This window comes from Myotis nattereri (assembly GCF_964212035.1).
Source record: "Myotis nattereri genome assembly, chromosome: 10".
NCBI lineage: Eukaryota > Metazoa > Chordata > Mammalia > Chiroptera > Vespertilionidae > Myotis > Myotis nattereri.
Genome location: NC_138085.1, coordinates 46142928 through 46162001, shown reverse-complemented (window position 1 = coordinate 46162001; position 19074 = coordinate 46142928). Strand labels below are relative to the sequence as shown.

Genomic DNA, 19074 nt, shown 5'->3' with positions numbered 1-19074 from the left:
TACTTTCTTTTTCCAAACATGCTTTATTCATTACCTTATGGAATTAAAGCTACCCTATCTTTTAGCTAAACATGTATTTAGAAGTAACCAAATATCAAGTGGCTCCTTTTCTTTCCACCTTTTCACCAACCAACCAATCCTTGGTGGCACGCTCCATAAAAAAAAGCAACCCTACACTTTTAAAAAGTCTGACTTCACAGCTCACTACAATCTGATTCATAATAAAGAACCCACTTCTGTTTTGAATATCTTGTTACAGTGACAGCATCCGAGTCATACGGTGTGTGTAAAAGTGACTTTGCTAGAAAGCCAGGGTTGTGTTTTTGTAACTTGGCACCAGCTCCAGACTTATAACTTTGGAAGCTTTCATAAGAGTTTGGGGTCAGAGAAAGAAGGGAAGAAATATCCTACGGGAAGAGTGCTGTGATTTAAGGCAAAGAAATCAGTCATTGCTGATTTAACCCCCGCACCCCCCGGCTGCCATTACCAGTTTGTCTTTCTGCCGTTCACCATGGATGAGAAAGCCGCTTCGTCCATTGCCTTCGGGGTGCATGACCTTACAGACCCCCACGCGACTGATCCCGCCTCCTTCCTGTGGGAACCATCCCCCGCTGGAGTCATCTCTGGTCATAACCACAGCCTTGACACGCACAATATAGCTGTCACTAAAACGACAACAAGAAGAATGGGGCATGACAATGGTCTGGCAGTTGCAGGACACGTTTCACAAAGCAAGATGCCAGCATTTGCTGGACTCATCGACGGTAAACCTATGCCTGGCAGCAACCTTCAAAGGCAGCCATCTCAACTTTCAGAGAAAAACCAAAACTTTAATTAACTCAATATAAAAGTACATTTTAAAAAAAGATGCCCGGAAACTAAAAATATTTGTGAGTTTTTTAAGATGTATGTCCAATTTCTGGGTGGTAAATATTAATAAAACAAATGAGCTGGCCCGGCTGGTGTGGCTCAGTGGTTGAGTGTCAACCAAGGAACCAAGAGATTGGGGTTCAATTCCAGGTCAGGGCACATGCCTAGGTTTCCGGCTTGATCTCCAGAAGTGGGTGTGCAGGAGGCAGCCAATCGATGATTCTCTCTCATCATTGATGTTTCTATCTCTCTCTCCCTCTACCTTCTTCTCTCTCTTAAAAAAAAAAATCAATAAAAACATTAAAAAAAACAAACCCACACAAATGAGGTGATCTCTATAGTTTGGTATCATACGTTAGGAAAGACAAATCTATTAACTTAAAAGGATATTATGGTTTCAACCATTAAAACTTAGTTTATAATGCCAAGGTTTAACATTTTATAAAACTAATAATCCTCTGATTTAGCATAACAATAGGAGAATCCTTTTCCAATTCACAAATTCACTATACAATCACATATAGGTGGGAAATATTTCAATTTAAGTGCCCTTTACACGTGTGTAACCTCTTGATTCTATTTTTCCAGTCTAAATTTCAATTTCACATTAAGTTCTTTTGCACAGTTGCCAAACATCCTCTTTCTTCTCCAGAGACCAACTCTAGCTTCTTTTCATTCTTCTGTCACTTTGCGGGAAATTTATTTGGATTTTCAGCAAGGCCATTAAATCTCACTTGCTGCTCTCTTTCTTTGGAAAGAATTCATTTTTTACTCATTCAAACATATATCCCCGTCTTCTGTACGCCAGGCACTGTGCCAGATTCCAGGGAACAAAGATGCAGAGTAACACAGAACCCCCTCCCTCCGCCTTCCGGGCCCGGCGCTGAGCCTGGCCACGCAGTCTGCAAGCTGCTGGAGACCATTTGGACAGTCCCTCTGCCCCACGTCCCTGATCCCCTTACTCACCCAAAGACAAAGCCACCTAGATTCCCTGGTTCCCTAGAGAGCTTACCCTCTACTGTGACCCAGCTCCCTTCCCCCTGTGCCCATCAGAATCAAGGTCTGACACCCCACCCCTTACCTTCTTATCCCCCTTCCTCAGACTTTTTTTTGGTGGTAAAATATACATAAAGTAAAATTTACCATTTTAAGTGTCCAATTCCATGGCATTGAATTAAGCACATTCACATTGTTCTGCAATCATCCCCATCACCCACCTCCAGAACTTCTTTTATCTCCCCAGACTAAAAATCCATACTCACTAACTGCCCGTTCTCTCTTCTCCCCAGCCCCTGGCAGCCACCATTCTACTCTGGGTACCTCATGTAAGCTCCTTTCACTTTCTTAACCTCAAGGCACAGGTGCTCTGGGCTGAGCCTCGGCCCGCACACACTGGGCTGCTTTCTCACCGCTGCTGCAGGCCAGTGGCCCTCTCCCCAGCTCCTCTGAAGCTCCCGAGTCTGACCATGTCCCCACTACCCCTCTTCAATCTTCAGACCTCGGGGTCACTCCCCCGCATTCCTTGAAAACACTCGTTGTCCCTCCATCTCCCCACCATGATCCCCGTCATGATTCTTTCTAATTTCATTATTCACCCAAAGGATCCTTCCGATTTCTTGGCCCCTCAGTTTCTGGAAATCTTCTGCTCCTGTGACCTGGTCTCCCACCCAACCTCTCCCACCCATGCCGAGTCACAGCCTTAACCTTCAACAACAGCTGTACAACTTCCATGACCTCAATTCGAACCATCCTGCCCTCCAGCCACCACCTCCCGAATTTGCAAGCTCCCTCCCTCACTCCCACAACTTCAGTAACTGCACCCACTGGGGTCACAATCTAGTGTTATGACCCCCCCAACCCCACTTCCCACCCCCTTATGCTCTTACTTGATTCTCTACCCAACTCTTTTGCACAAAACCTTAACGCATTTCTTCTCTCTTCATTGTAATTGCCTGGCGAAACCCCAACTCAGGGGAAATCCCACCATCTACTCAACTCCATGCTCCCACCCAGGCTGCTGAATATGGTTAGAGGAAAACCCCCCACTCTGTTTAACTTATAGTTCTAGGGTGAAAGTCATAAGCACTAACCTCCATGGGTCCTAAAGAGCCACCCAGGATCTGCTACATTCCCCAAGTCTGTCCCCAAGATCACTTCACGTGTCCTCCTACCACCTCCCTCTCAGATGATGGATGAGCTCGCTTTAATTTCAGTGAGAAAATAGACACCATCAGAAAAGGCCCTGCACCTATGCCCACCAGCACGCCGATGACTCTGGACGCGGACTCTCTGCCTCTCCTTCGGTAACTGGCTAAACCGTCCACGGTCCAAGCCAGGGTCAACAGCTGCAACGTCAGTTCTGTCCATGTGCCAACAGTGGCCAAATTCAGGTTTCTGTCCAGACCTCTTCTCTAAGCTTCAGAACAGTAAAACCAACCGCCTATGATTTCTCTGCTCGGGTATCTAGTAGGCACATCAATCAGCAGGTTGAAATCGTGATTCCCAACACCTTCCTATCCAGGAGGTTCTCCCTTTGACACATATCCAGAACCCACATTTTACTACCTCCCTCAACTCTGCCCTGAGCCCAGCTGTCACCACCTCTCAGACTATTGCAGTAGCCCCCTAACTGGCCTCCTTACTTCCACACATGCCCAACTTTCTAAGAAAATAGACAGGTGACTCAGAGTATGACACTCGACTCAAACCAACCCTGCAACATTTCTTTATTATTACTCTGAGTAAACGTAAAAAATCTAGCACTTATCTACCACTCTCCTCCTTGCTCATTCCACATTAGTTCCACTGTCCTTGAGGGCCCTCCACATGAAGCACATTCCTACTTCAGGGCCTTTGCACATGCTTAAAATGCCATTTCCCCCTTCTCCCCACACAAACTAGGTTCATTCCCAAGGTTAATTTCATCATAGAAGACTTCTCTGTCCACTTTATATACAGTACCGTGAACTCCTCTTCAATCTTCTCACCCTGCTTTGTCTTTCTACATGCTGCTAAGTCGACCCTGGGCCTATTTGTTTGTCCACCTTCCCCAACTAGAATGTAAACTCCCCATGAGAGCAGGGGCTTTGCCCCTTTTGTTCTAGGCTCTATATCCCTAGAGCCTAGAACGGTGTCTTACATGTAGTAGGTGGTACAGTGATTGGGTTAAATACACAATATTTAGCAACAGGTTTAAAAAAATAATTTGTAGCTAACAGAATTCCTGAGAAGACATGAAGTGTTCAATACCCTTTTGCTTATGAGCCATAATAATTTAATTGGGATCAGGTAAAGATTTCCTCTTCATTAAACAGGAAAACTGGCCCTGGCCGGTTTGGCTCAGTGGATAGAGCATCGGCCTGTGGACTGAAGAGTCTCCGGTTAGATTCTGCCCAGGTTGTGGGCTCGGTCCCCAGTGGGGGGCATGCAGGAGGCAGCCAATCAATGATGCTCTCTCATCATTTATGTTTCTATCTCTCCTCCCTTCCTCTCTGAAATCAATAAAAAGGTATTTATAAATAAATAAACAAACAAACTGAATTTTAAAAAAATCACATCATTAATCTATTTTAGGATCCCACATGCATATTCCTTTAGATCATAGAGATTAAGAACATTTTTTTACATTTGTTTAGATTAGTTGCATACAAACATCTTGAGAATATCTTTTTTTCCTCCAATACCTCATCTTCTCTAGAAAAAGGAAGGGGTCCCAGGATGTGTAAAAGCTGTGGTATGAAACTCAGCTTTTCAACTCTCCGGTAAGTGCGCTGTGGGCTCATCCTGATGGGAAAGGCCAAGGGGAATAACTGAAACTCCACACACCTCTTACGGAGACATGCTTTCACTGTTCTGGTGTTGCAGCTGTGTACTGGTCTCCTTTCGAGTGGATTAAGTATGAAAAAGGAAGTTTGTATTGCTTATGCTCGTGTCATAAACTTATTTCCAAAAAGTATTCATTTATTAGAGATTTTTAAAAATGCCCCACCCCTTGGCGTCCCGGCCACAGGCGCTAATTTGGGCCTTTGCTTTTGGGTCGGCAGCATCCTCCTTCCTGCCTTGATTCATCTCACGCCCCTTCCTGAGGGCGGACGTCTTCTCTGTGAGGGGCTGCGTGTGATGGGGCTGGGAGGACAGAAGTCCACCCCCCACTCCCGTCTTCTCTGGTAACAGCTCCGACAGCCAGCATTAACCGAGGCATCTGGCTGTTTAAAATGAGGTGGGGGATAAAGTGCTGCACTGAAAGCTGCGAAGGCTGTCTGGGTAATCCAGCTGCATGGCTGCGTGCCAGCTGCTTCCTAGCCGTGGTGTATTTACGTTACTCAGGCATCTCCCCCCACCCAGAACAGACACGACAGTGAACTCTCCTACCAGAAGGTATAGGGAGGAAAACTCCCTTCCCACCTTCCCTCCCCTCCTTCTGGAAAGAATTAAACAACATGTTTAAACCAGATGTGGGGGTGGCTGGGGGGAGGAGGGGAGCAGGAAGGGCAAAGGTAGGTTAGTGTTCTAACGTGCACAAGGAACATGCTGCTAGTGAGCCTCAGAAATTTTACAAAATAATGTTATTTTTGTTAAAAATAACAACAACAAATATGCTTCTGAAAGTTTCAACGGCCAAACTAGTGTAACTGATTCAGGACCTGATGATGCTCCAGGCGTGTGTCCAGATACCAACTGAACGGAGCCCTCGTGTCCGAATTTGAGCTAAACTGCCCCGTAGAATCAACGTCCGTGCAAATGGTGTTTGACTCCCACCATCCAAACAATACCATGTTCTTTAGATCAGTGGTTCCCAACCTTTTTTTGGCCACGCCCCACCAAGGCATCTCTAAAATCCTGATGCCCCCTCCGTGCCATATCATTCTTATTCTTCAAAAAGTGAGCCCCTATTTATGTGGAGGAAGCCTAAAAGACCATTAACTTGGTCTAAACAAGCTTCCAAACAACATGGCATCCATAAAAGGAAAATAAAAGAACGAAAGGACAGTTGAAGTACTGAGGAAGAAATCACTAAGAAGTTGTTAAAAAATAATAATATGAAGTGATATGAAAAAATGGCAAATAAATTTTCACAACGTATTACAGAGAACTGAAATGCATAAATATGTCACGACATATATTTATACTAGAGGCCCAGTGCATGAAATTTGTGCATGGATAGGGTTCCTAGCGGCTGCCAGCCAGAGCCTCCCTTCCCCTCCCGGCCTGGGCCTCCCTTCATTCCGCGCCGCCCCCTGGTGGTCTGCGCATGCCACAGCGAGTGATTGAACTCCCAGTTGGTCGAACTCCAGAGGGGACACTTTGAATATTAGGCATATATATATATATATATATATATATATATATATATACTGTATATGAGGCCTCTAGAACCATAAGAAATGCAGATGCCAAAGATTCCGTTAATAACTCATTCTCAAATTGCCCCCCTGTGGGGCATGGGCTCCACATTGGGAGCCACTGCTTTAGATGCATTTTGAGTAAAATTGATTCTTACAAATTGGACTGGGGATCTGCCATTTAAATGTGGTTTCTTTAAGGAAAAAGTTTTGTGTTGCCATGTGTGACTTTATTTGTAAAAACAGGTCTTGTTCTGTGATTGCTCAACATACAGAAGAGGTAGGTGCTATCCTAAAGCAGAAAGAACAATTTCAAAGCTAATTTTTTTTTAGGTGGGGCGAGTCGGGGGAGTCAGGGGAGTACTCATTCTACAGTGGCAAGGCAAGGTTTGGATCTCAGGCCTTAATGTTCTAAGGTCTCCCTAGATTAAAAGCAGGCCCTGCACGGGCCACATTGCAGAAGTAAACAAAGGAATTGTAGGAAATGGTGCGGAGGCAACTGTCTGTAAATGATGTTGAGAGTCAGACAGGTTAGCCCTCAGTAGCTGAAGGAGCCTCTTTTTGAGCTTCAGTTTCCTTATTTGGAGAGAGAGAGAGAGGGAGGGAGGGTAGGAGGGGGTAGAGAAGGGGAAAGAGAGAGAGAGAGAAGAAATGGATCTATCCTGCTGGGAAGTCTAGAGGGTTAAAAGCAGTGATAGAGGTCAAGTATCTGACACAGAAGTTGTAGCCATCATGATTATTTTTGCTGAAAGGCTGACTTTGATGATTAAAACAGGTCCCTGGCCACTGACTGCCTTTTTCAGCTGCAGGAGAGTGGAGTGGCAGGGAGGCTGTCAGGCCCTTAACAACAGGAGAAAATCCAAAACGAACCCAGGGCAATTATTAGTGCAAGTCAGAATCCTAAAGGCGAGGCTGCAGCCCACATCGCAGGCACACCTGTAGAGAAAAATCATTCCAGCTGCCATCTGTGAGCGGTCCTCTCCCCCTCCCCTCGCCGGTTCAGGGATGGAGGCTAGAACTTTTACATCCCCCATAAATACTTCCCTGACCCCTCCTCAGCCAGCCCTTATCTGATTACCAGGCATCTTTATCTCCACATGATGCTAAACATTACATTAATTTCCTCCCAGCCCTCTTTTTCTACCCTTCCCCACTTCACCGGACCTTGAGAAGGATTAGCTAAGATCTAGGCTCCTTCTTCCCCTCAGCACAACCCCCAGCTGCCCACTGAGTCACAAGAACCCCAAGTCCTCCAGGGGAGCCAGGCACACAGTTTACTGTACTCACACCCTGTCTACCCCATCTTCCTATGCCTATAGATTTCTAAAGGCTCTTTGATTTCATCGAATCATATATACTATATAATAAAATCCTAATATGCAAATTGACTGGTGGAACAACTGGTTGCTATGACGCTCTCTGACCACCAGGGGGCAGACGCTCAATGCAGGAGCTGCCCCCTGGTGGTCAGTGCGCTCCCACAGGGGGAGCACCGCTCAACCAGAAGCCAGGCTCATGGCTGGCAAGCGCAGCAGCGGTGGCGGGAGCCTCTCCTGCCTCTGCCGCAGGCGGGCGGTAAGGAGTGAGGGGTCCTGGACTGTGAGAGGGCACAGGCTGGGCTGAGTGATCCCCACCCCCCAACCCCGTGCACGAATGTCGTGCACTGGGCCTCTAGTGTATATATAAAATATTATGTGTATAAAGTATGTGGGTATATGAAATATATATGTCTAGCCATCTTAAAAAAAGAATCAACAAACTTATTTCAGCAGAATCAAGTGTGTTGAGAAACCAAAGATATTGGTCATATTCTATTTAAGCAAGTGGTGGTTCTGTGAGTGACTGTTTTACTATTAAGCATCAACTACTTAATTTTTTTTTAAGTTGACTGCCCCAGTTTTAGAAATTTATATACTCTGAAGTTTATAGGCAAGGAAAGTTATACATAATACTAGAGACCCAGTGCATGAATTCATGTAGGGGTGGGGTCCCTCGGCCTGGCCAGCGATCAAGGCCTCTTGGCGGTTGGCCAGCGTCCCCATGCCCGATCGGGGTGGGGGGGCCCTATCGGGGGCCGGGCCGGCCAGGGGGAGGGGCCGCAGGAGGTTGCGGGGGCTGATCAGGGCCAGATCGGGCCAGCTGGCCGCCGCAGTGCATGTCATAGTGATCAGTCATTCCGCTGTTTGGTCGCTGGGCTTTTATATAGTTTCATGCATGGTGGGAACGTGCTTTTCAGCTCTGTGTGAGCCACTAAAGGTAGACTGTGTTCTCTCTGCTAATGTCTACTAAAATGTGTGGGGGCCTTGTACTGGCTGAGGCGTTACAGAGAACGGTGGCAGGAGAAGCCCGCTTCTGCAGGGGACCAGCTCTCTAGGGCGCTGATGAGCAGGCACTAAGAAGCAGAGACATTTTCTGAATGTCAATTTGCTTCATAAAGAGAACTGGTTTGCCTAATATCAGAGTTGGGGAAGCTCAAAAGTGGGTCAAGATCATGTAAGAAAAAGGCTTCCCCACAGTAACGTAACATCTGTGAAATCAGCCATGCAGTACACAGGAAGAAAGCTGGCTTGGAAACTGCCCTACCCAGTACCTGGGAGGGGAAAAACCGTGGCTCTGACCTCACGGTGCCAAGGCGCTCAGGCAGTGACCAGATCTCGGAGAGAGGAAAGCAGGCTCGGCAGTCCAATCTCCATCGTGTCCCTGCTTTTCTGAGATGCTGCAGTTCATCTTGCCCATGCAGAGTCATTCTCCCAGAGGATTACAACAGAGCTTTTATATGTTTTATCTTCATAATTTAGGCATTTTTTAAAAATGGTAACGAGTTTCTAGAAATGGAATCCCAATATATAACCTGGTACCCAAAAGGTGGTGGTGCTTGGGGCTGTTTGCCTTGCAATGGCTAGGGATGTAAGCTTCACCCAGGAGTCAATTAGGCTGAAAGTCAGGGGTCCTGCTTATATCGTAGGAGCCCCAGAGCGGGTATGAGTAGGTTTCTTTATTATGTGCTGGGCTCAGAATCTGCGAAAAATGTTTTAGGAATCTCCACTTCAGCCCTGCACCATAAACCAGTAAATTCTGTAGCACTGCAAGGTCACTGGAGCCTTCGGGGTCCAAAATCTACCCTCACCCCGAGGGGGAAGTATGGGGCACGCCCATGCGCATCCTCGCATGCCACACTTAATTCCCGCATCTTTGTTGTTGATGCTACCTAGCTACCCTGGAGCCTATAAATAGACCTCCTCACCCACACACACTGTCTAGTGCACAGAGAAAGGGCCGCTTCCTCCATTATTGTGAAAGGCACTGCCAACACGACGGGTGCTTGAAACAGGCATGATTATTAAATGTAATAATTTATAAATCATTCCTTAGGACCCAGCCTAGCAAGTGAACGTTCTTTAGATGTGGCCTCTGGTATTTTTATTTTCCTATTGAAATTTTAACACAAAAATATTGTTAGAATAACTACTGCTAACTCCTATTTTTATAAGCGAGTGATTCTATGATTCTAAACTAATGGCCAGACCTTGCTTAACATCCAGTGCTGATTCAGCAAGCGATGTGCCTCTAATACTTTCCTTTCAATTACAAAGCACTGTAAACAGACACATTTTCTAATCTCCCAGGTGCTACCTTACACCTACAGTGTACCTTACACTTACTCCTATGGCTACACTCTGGCCATAGGAGCCAGAGTGCCAGTGTGCTGAGTATTCTGGCACATTCTCTCCCATGTGGGGCCAAGATACCACCCTGTACACACATGTCTTTGGGAATGGATGCTCTTTGGGGCTGTCCCAAGTCGAGGGTACTGGGCAGTGTGCTACTCACCACTCAGGCCCCCCTGTCTTTGCTGCTGAGTCCTGCAACCCTTAAGGGCCAAAGAAAGGAAATGAAGCGAAGACACATCCTGCACATCAGATATTTACATTACGATTCATAACAGTAGCAACATTACAGTTATGAAGTAGCAACGAAAATAATCTTATGGTTGGGTCACAACATGGGGAACTGTATTTAAAGGGCCAGAAGGTTGAGAACCACTGCTTAAGAGGCTGTTGAGGAAATACCAGAGGCGATTAGGGGCCCTCTAACATCTCTGCAGCCTGGGAGCAAGGACCTCCAGCTCCCAAATCCATGGAGGCCTCCGAGGTGAGCCAGAGCTTCTGGCGGCCCCACCTCGGTGAGAATCCCAATTCCAGGGGCAAATCTTCCTAAACTGTGAGTGAAGGGTGGGGATGGCCACTGGAAATTGCCTTATAGAACACTGGTTTTTGGGTTTCCTTCCCAAAGTTTACAAAGTTACATGAGACTCACTCCACTCTACAGTACTGTGTTTCAAATGCAATTTTCAATGTAACCTCTAAGCTTTTATCATCTGTATGGTGAACAAGCATACATCCTCCACAGGAAATGAACGGTCCAACTGGCTTTTACTTCTATGGTTCTCAATCCTTTTCTCTTTTGTAAATACCTTTTTATAAAAATCTTTTGATTTTATTTACTTACTATATCCAATGTCTTAAAGGACAAAGCTATGGTTTAAAAAAGCAACAATGCTCTTCCTACCGACATTTAAATTCAGCACTTAAACTCAGAAACCACAAGAATACTAAATATATAATACCCGTGATGGCGGATCACTCAGAGCTGGGGCACAAGGAAGATAAAGGCATTAGGGTTCTTCTGCTAATGTGCAACCCCAAACCATAACACGGGGTAGTTTTTGACCTGGACAATGAACCGTTCGCTGAAGTAAATCTTAGCTTCAGCACCTGAAAAGGCCATTTTAGAAGTTGTGTCTAGGACAGATTTCGTTTTAATGGCTCTTTGGCAACTCGCCCGTGTCAATATAACTTTCCTGAGCAAGAACCTCTTGAGGTGAGTAATGTACCCGGCTCGGAGGAGAAAGGCCCTGCTGAGGTCGCGCCTGGAGAGCTGGGGCAGGACAGGCTTGAAGTTTATTGCAGGGAATGCACGATCAGTGAGGAACAATCATTTTTTTTTTCTTGAAAATTTAAAACCATTTGCTCTAATTTTTATTAACAGCAGAAATCCTAATTTACCCACCCCGAGGGTCTGGGGAACTAGAGGCTCCTGGTCGCAGGCCCCTTAAGTCCCAGGTGGGTTTCCTGCTCAACCACTTGGGACCTCTGTACCCTCATCTAGCAAGTACCTATACTGTGGGTAAGTTCTTTAATAGCAGGCTCTGGTATACATTTTACATTATCTTTTAGTTTAAAACACTGGGATCCAGGAAAGTAAACTAGCTCATACTGCTCTCCAACAACAACAAAAAAAGTAAATATAATACAACTTTAAAATAAACAAACAAAAAAAATTACAATTCCACGGAACTCAACAAAGTTAAAAATTTTTTTAGGAAAAGATTACTTTTTTTAAAACTCAACAGCAAATGATTCTCTGCATTAAAACATGAGTTTTATCATACTGTTATACACAAATTCTCTAAATGTTAACATGGGAATTTTAAGATCAGCTAAAACATTTTAGGAAATAATGGCAAGATTTTCCTACAACACTTCATTCACACTTAAGGCATTTACAGGAGACTTCTGAGTTTTGTCCAAAATCACCCAAACACAGACAACCTGAACGTGAGCAAACTACTTTTTTTAAAAAAATGAAATTTTTGCTCAAACCAAAACAGAATGAATCTACTTCTTAAAGAGTAAAATGGTGCTGTCCCAGAGGGTGACAGCATGGTGTGACGTGGGGACTGGGAGTCTGGGAGGGTAGAGGCCCAAGGTCTGAAACCCGGGTTCACAATTTGCCTTTATTGTCTGCTGCTCTGCGAAGCCCACAGTTCAGTGGAGTTCATACTTAGTCAGGATCAAAGGATTACCAGCTTAAATCAAATAACGCGTCCCTGGAGAGCGAGCCCCATCGTCTTCTCCCACTTTTTACTTTGAAAGCAGGTTTCCTTGTTTTTACCCTTCCAACGATGGCATTTACAATCCACATTTAAACACCCAAAGATCAGCTGACGGAAATCACTAAACACATTTAATAAATTACCGAACAAAATCAACTCTCTCCACAGTAAAGTATAATGTAATAGAAAAATGGGTACTTCCACAAACAAATACCAAGGGGGTTTGTTTCAAGTTAATCATCTCTAACTTGGGTCTTTAAACTGCTGCCCTTAAATGCTGTGCCTGACTTCCTCAGAATCTCTTTTTTTCTTCTCATTGAATCGGAGAAAACAAAGAAGAGCTTCCTTAATGATCCACATGCTGGTGTTGAGGGAGAAGCACACGAATGTCTGTAACTTACTTTGCGATGCATAAAAAAGTAACAAGGTGACTGGGGTGGAGAGAGGGATGATAGAGGGGTACATCCCGTGGGTTAAGCAATAATAGCCAAATGCTGGTAGCAGACAGGAGCTGGTGAGCGGTGACTGTGCACCCCCAAATGGAAGGCTTTTTTATGGTGCGCCACTCTAAATGAAGATGAACAGTAAACTTAGGAGATGCTGATAACGGTACTGAAAATTCAGTCCAATTATTTCTCTTCACTCGATCCAGGACACGCCTCCCGTATTTTCACCTGCCACCTGCCGTCCCTCCCAATCCCCAAAGCAAACGATGGTCAAAAGGGCAGGAAATTACTTTACCAAACGACTGAATGCCAAATTCTAAACCTACAAAATCCTTTACAAGCCAGTCCTTAATAAGGCCTGTTCTCAAACAAAAGGAGGGGACAAGTTAGCCCACAGGGAGGAAAGGCAGCCTGTAGTGCCAGCCTCCCTGCCTATATTCCAACAGATGTGAGTGGCAAGAATTACCAAAGGGAATGTTGTTCCCTCTCTTTGACCTCCCCCATCAGAGATGAAAAGCCTAACACTGAGGAACAAATAAAGCACAGGCAGGCATTTGTTCTCGCTGAAGAATGCTGGGTCTCTTCATGTACCAGGTAGAGACTGGAATAGAGCTGGGCCTAAGGTGGACTTCAGGTCTTCAATTAGGACTAGTGAAGAGCCACCCAAACACGTTTAGATACACACCTTTTATGCTAGAAAGAAGCGTAGAAACCATGTGCCCTAGACCCCTCGCTTCGATGAAAAAGTTACAATCCACACTGGAGGAGGGGCTTGTGCATTGGAACAGGAAAAGGACTAGGCTCCACTCTCTGTCAACCACCCCCCTGCCCTGGCACTTTGTTTTAAAGGGTCCCGTGTTGTGGCAAAGCTCCCAGTATCCAAGCTAGTAGATCCAGAGCAGGGGTGGGGGACATCCGGTCCGAGGGCCGTGTAAGGCCTGCGAAATCATTGGGTCTGGGCCTGCCAAGGCATTCGGGGTGAGTTAATTAAATGCTTGACCAAATACAGCAGGCTAATTTTTAAGTTGATAATGTTGTATGGCCCGCGAATGATGTTATAAATATACAAATGGCCCTTGGCAGAAAAAAGGTTCCCCACCACAGATTTAGAGGATATAAGAGAAGCTATTCTCATTAGTCCTTTAAAATTTACTGGATAGGCAGCCGACTGTCAAAGAAGTCATAAGGAGAAATGAAGAGGTATCACTAATGACACAACCACATGAAGAGAAGAAAAAAAAGCAGGACCTGCTCAGCTTGGCAAAGTTTCCCAGGAACAGAGGCAGTCCTCATTTTGGATCCATCAGTGTAAGTCGTGCCATAAGTCAGCAGACTTAATCTCTACAGCATATCTCCTCACTCCCGGCTGAGGCACCCCAGACTCTGCTAGTCAGCCTCCGTCTCTTCGTAGGTCAAATGAAGGGTAGGGGCTAAATGAGCTCTAAGGCCCTTTTTTTAAAAATTGTATTAAACACACACATGAAAAAACATCTCCTTAAAGCCCTTTAGCTGTGCCAAAGGAATCAGCAAACTGAAGCCACACTAATATTCTACAAAAGCAGATCAGAAAACTTTGAGCAGTAAAATGGTAACCGAAAATATCTTTTGAATTGAAAAAAACCCCTGAAACCACAAAGACCTGAAACCACGACAAACTAACAGATACGTTCTCTCAGTGCAAGTGTTATTACGCAATAAAGTTCCCAGGAGTGAAGCTAGTCTATCAAAGTGTTTTTGGAAAAAAAACAAAAAAACACAAGAAAATGCTGAAAATTGAGTTTAATAAGATTCTTTGAGTAAAATAGGTCCAACTTCGCTCTCTGACTCGGTTTACATGTCCACAAGTGTGAGGTTCTCTCCAGCGATACACAGAAGAAAATCCTCCAGATGTATTTATGGGACAAAAGCAGGCAACGAAGAGAAGAGGCATCTGCCTCCTCTCTCCCTAACAGTTCATCTATGTCAGTGGTTCTCAACCTGGGCTGCACATTAGAATCACCTGGGAATCTTTTTAAAATCCTGATTTCTGGGCCTCATCCTCCAGAAATTCTGTTTCCTTGTTATGAGGTGGGGCCACAACATTAGTAACAAAGAAACAAAATTTCCGGAGGATGAGGCCCAGAAATCAGGATTTTAAAAAGATTCCCAGGTGATTCTAATGTGCAGCCAAGGTTGAGAACCACTGATCTATATGCTCTATCAATCGACTCAAAGACAGCTGTTTCAGGAGCAGAAGGTAATGAAGCATGTGCTTAATTTAAAAAATGGGGAGAGACACTTTGATAAAGCAACTCTGTGCACTTCAAGTTTCACGTTGGGTCCAGGATGCTTTAATGACACAAATGAATTCGGGTCCAAAAGTTTTCTTGTAAAAACAAACTGGTGAGCAGCAGGGAGAGTCCAATCAATTCCTAAAATACTTGAATCACAGTTCCATTCCCACATGGTTTTTACTGCCCACTGAGAGTCCCCTTAAGAGAGAGAAACCTCCCCCACCCCCTCCAGTGGGAATGGTCCCTTCTATTCAGCTCTGGCCAAGAGTTTTCCCCACCTGGGTGTGGGGTGGGGGAGAAAGGGCAAGCAAGGAAGAATTCTTAAACTCCTGGCTTAGGCTTCATTGGGGGGACCCTGGAATTCCACATCACTGGATCTTGAATAGCTCTGAAAAGAGCCAACCTGATGATCATCTACTAATAAGATTGAGAAGTCTTTACACCTAAGTGAGCAGCAGTCAAACCAAAAGGAACGCGCTAAATTACGGCAATGGTATCCGAATTAACACCATTGATTAGGAATTCCAAGTGTCACCGAGACAACTGTTTGTCTTCATGGCGGCAATGACTGCTGGCGAGCAATCAGAAGGGCAGGAACAAGGCAAGCTTCACGCTCCCGGGACAATCAGGCAGCAGTGCCTTCTTGGCGAGTGCTCGACTACAGAGAGGAACAGGATTTGACCTCCGAGGGCCATTTCCGTCTGAGTTATTACACAACAGAGCCATCCACTTGGGGCACGTGCCTCCATAAGTGACTTTCCTGCCATAAAAGAGCTGGGCCGTCAGGAGAATGAGTAGGCCAACTAGCTATTAGCTTTGCCCACCGTTTAACATGACATTCTTAAAATAGTTTCATTTGTAGGAGAATATTTCTAGGTCGATTTCAAAGACAGCCTCTGGGGAAAAGCTATCCCCACACATAACTAAGTCTACCAGCCTGTGGAAGGGCTAGAAGCTGTCTGATTTCGAGACTCTTGGTATGCACAGAAAATTGAGATCCCTGGAGGCTAAGCTGCTGAATTTGGGCCTTCCTGCCCCTCGCCAACGTGCTTACGCCAGGAAGTCCAATCTATCTTTTAGGTCATGTGTTCAGTGGTGGCTTAAGACCACTGCCCACTGTCAAAGGCAGGACAACCAAGGAGCTATGACCAACTTCTCCCACCAGGGAAGCGCTCAGTGACAGTCTGTATGGCCAAACAGAGGCAATTACGCTACCCTGAAGCCATGCTGTCACTGTAGGCTGCCAATTAGCATCGGAAGAATAAAAGAGCCCTGTCTTAATGTTTGGTCAAGAGGAACTACCCACAGCTCATTTCACTCTTGGTGTGCTTCAGCCACCTCTCAGGACTAAGCTCACCTGCAGGCAAGTCACAACCCCTGAAGGCACCGTAAATAGGCCATCCCAAACTGAACACTGCTACATACCCAGCCATTTCCTGCAGTGAGCAACTTGGTCTATGGAAGCTCTTGTGTAAACCCAAAGGGCTAGATAAACACAAGGTGTGATGACATGATGGCACTTTTTCTTGTGTGGCGACATATAAAGAATTAACCTGATGTTTTTTTGAAAGTCAAGTCTTATCTCAAAAGGCATTAATTTCACATCCATGTTCACGGTGGCATTATTCACAACAGTCGAGAGAGATGGAAACAGCTTAAATGTCCACCAAAGGATGAAGGAATAAAGAAAATACATATGACAGGATATTTTCAGCTTAAAAAAGAAAAAGAAAATCCTGTCGTATGCTGCAACATGGATGAAACCTTGAGGGCGTTATGCTAAGTGAAATAAACCAGTCACAAAAAGACAAGTACTGCGTGATTCCATGTTGAAACTCTGCTATCTAAAGTAATCGCACTTACAGAAACAGAAAGCAGAATGGTGGTTGTGAAGGGCTGGGGAGAGGGAGATATGGGGAGTTGTTTTATGCATTTGGAGTTTCAGTTTTGCAAGATGAAAAGGTTCTAGAGTTCGCTGCATGCATGTAGTGAGCACTAATAATTTACTGAAACATTTAAAAATAGTCAAGATGGCACATTTTATGTTATGTGTAGGATAATTGCATCTACTTGGCCACACGCAAAAAAGACAATATGAGAAACAAAAAAGGGCCACTTGAAGTGGGTATACGCAAGAAGGATCCAAATTCATAAATTTTGGGCTTTGACAAAAGAATATTGCTGTAGTCCTTAAGAAATAAACATTGACACACACACACACACACACACACACACACACACACACACCCCTCCCCTAAGCTAAGAAACACGCTTCTACACTATGAGAAACAATGAACAAATCTGCAAGATCTCAAGGTAACTATAGAAGGGAGATCTTGTGCTTTAAATATAAATGTAAATGTGGCCTATGCTCTGTTCCTTGGGATATCAGACGAACTGCATATATAAAAAGCACAAACATTTCCTTCGTGGAGGGTTTTACTGAGATAAAAATGGCTTTTCTTACAAAGTCATCTCAAAGAACAGAAGCCACGGTAAGCATAATAGACTTTCCCCTAATTGTTAGCTCCAAAAATTCCCCTAATCCTTTGCCATTCCAGTATGTTTGAATAGGATGCTTATTATTTTACAATAGAGGCAACAGGACCCCTAAAAATATTTTATTACTCTCTTTCTATTTCTTCTATTCCAACCTCAATTTTGAGATTATTTTAGAGTCACACACACACACAATCACAAGGATTTTCTAAGAGTTCCATTTCTTCATCATGGGGATTGGTGATGTTTTTTAAAATATTTTTCAAAGCAGAAAAGGGGGCCGCTTTATTTTCCTTTGGAATAAGTTCCTGCCAGATTTTGCCCGCTGTAGTTCTTTGGCGATGTGATGAGAACACATGCCCACCCACAGACACTAATTTTGCTCTTCCCCCTTCCCAAGCAGCCTTTATGACACATGCTGTCTGTGCTCCATTTAACGGAATCCGAGAGGCCCAGTCAAACAGCAGGCCCCACGGGGCCAGGGCCACCCCTCTTCCTCTGGATGGGCACAAGGAACGTGTGTTCAAAAGAAAACCACAAAAAAGCCCAGCCCGGCTTGGACACCCCCAATCTGAAAATCTTCACAACTGTATGAATTCACACTGGAAACGAAAAGTCATCTCTTGGGTTGAAATCTGGAAAGAGATAGTATCTTGTTGCGGTCCCTTGCACCCTGAGCTCTACGAAGATGAGGCAGCTAACTCCTGGAGCTGCTCTCAAAGTGTGCAGCAAGGAAGGTAGTAGACTGGCATGCCAGCCAAAAGCTCTTTCTAAGAGGGCTGAAGTGCCAGCCTGCCTCTGAAGCATTTCCTTTCCCTGGGGTGATTATTAGTCACGAAGAAATGCTGGTGATTAAGAATCCACCTGGGGATGGGCATGACCTCTATGACTGTCCCACATGCATCCCAAGACAATCTGGGCCCAGATAATCAATGCAAACAGGCAGCCAGGAAATTCACCCCTAGAAGAATGCTCAGGACTAATAAAAGCCTTTGCTGGTTTGATCAGAGAGTGGTCACTGCCCCATTCGTGTGTTCTTTAGAATGGGCTTCATGCCCTAGGAAGGCTGTTCTGTACTTGTTTCTGGCCTTTCTGAGCTACACACACAAGTCGACTATTTCCAGATAATGCTACAAGATTTATCTAAGTGTTGTTCATCGCAACCCTGTGTAGGCAGAGTGACCATAAACCCCGGATGTGGGGGGACAGCAGAAGAGTGGGCAATGGACAGCAGGCAATGAATAGGCCCAGCTGGGGGAGATCACCAAGCACCCATAAATCATCCGCCCGCACGGCAGGAACGGATGGTGGACTCACTAAGCAGATCTCTCTAAATGCAAGTATTTTGAAATGTCGACAGATAACCTATGGTGATTTTAAATAAACCTGTTTTTATTAAATGGTTACTGAATTCATGACGGCTTTGAGTCATTAGAATATACTTTTTATAGATGCTAAAGCGGGGAGGGGTCTTCCAACCTCAAAGATTGGGAAAACTATCCTTGATGTTTACTAATCTGTTTCACTAAAATATTCTGGACTCTAAGCTTTGAGGATTCAAACACTCTCTCTGACTGCCTCACCCCTCAAGGAAGAGAGAAAATGAAACAAAACAAAAAACCAACAGCTTTTGTGCAAGGTAGCTCAGAAAAACATGGCCACCAAAACTATCAAACGAATTTTTGAGTAGGACAGTTCTTTCTTGACATCCATCCAAGGAAGAGTTAGATGTTGAAGAACCAAAAGGG

The 19074-nt window shown here is 44.9% G+C and overlaps 1 protein-coding gene across 1 annotated transcript in view; it reads right to left on the bottom strand.

Annotated features, from left to right (window-relative positions):
- Positions 1 to 19074, bottom strand: part of SPRED2 (sprouty related EVH1 domain containing 2) — a 115281-nt gene that overhangs the window by 30675 nt on the left and 65532 nt on the right. Inside the window, exon 2 of the mRNA XM_081100507.1 lies at positions 488 to 665. Coding sequence (XP_080956633.1) covers positions 488 to 665 — 178 coding nt within the window. The remainder of the gene's footprint in view (positions 1 to 487; positions 666 to 19074) is intronic.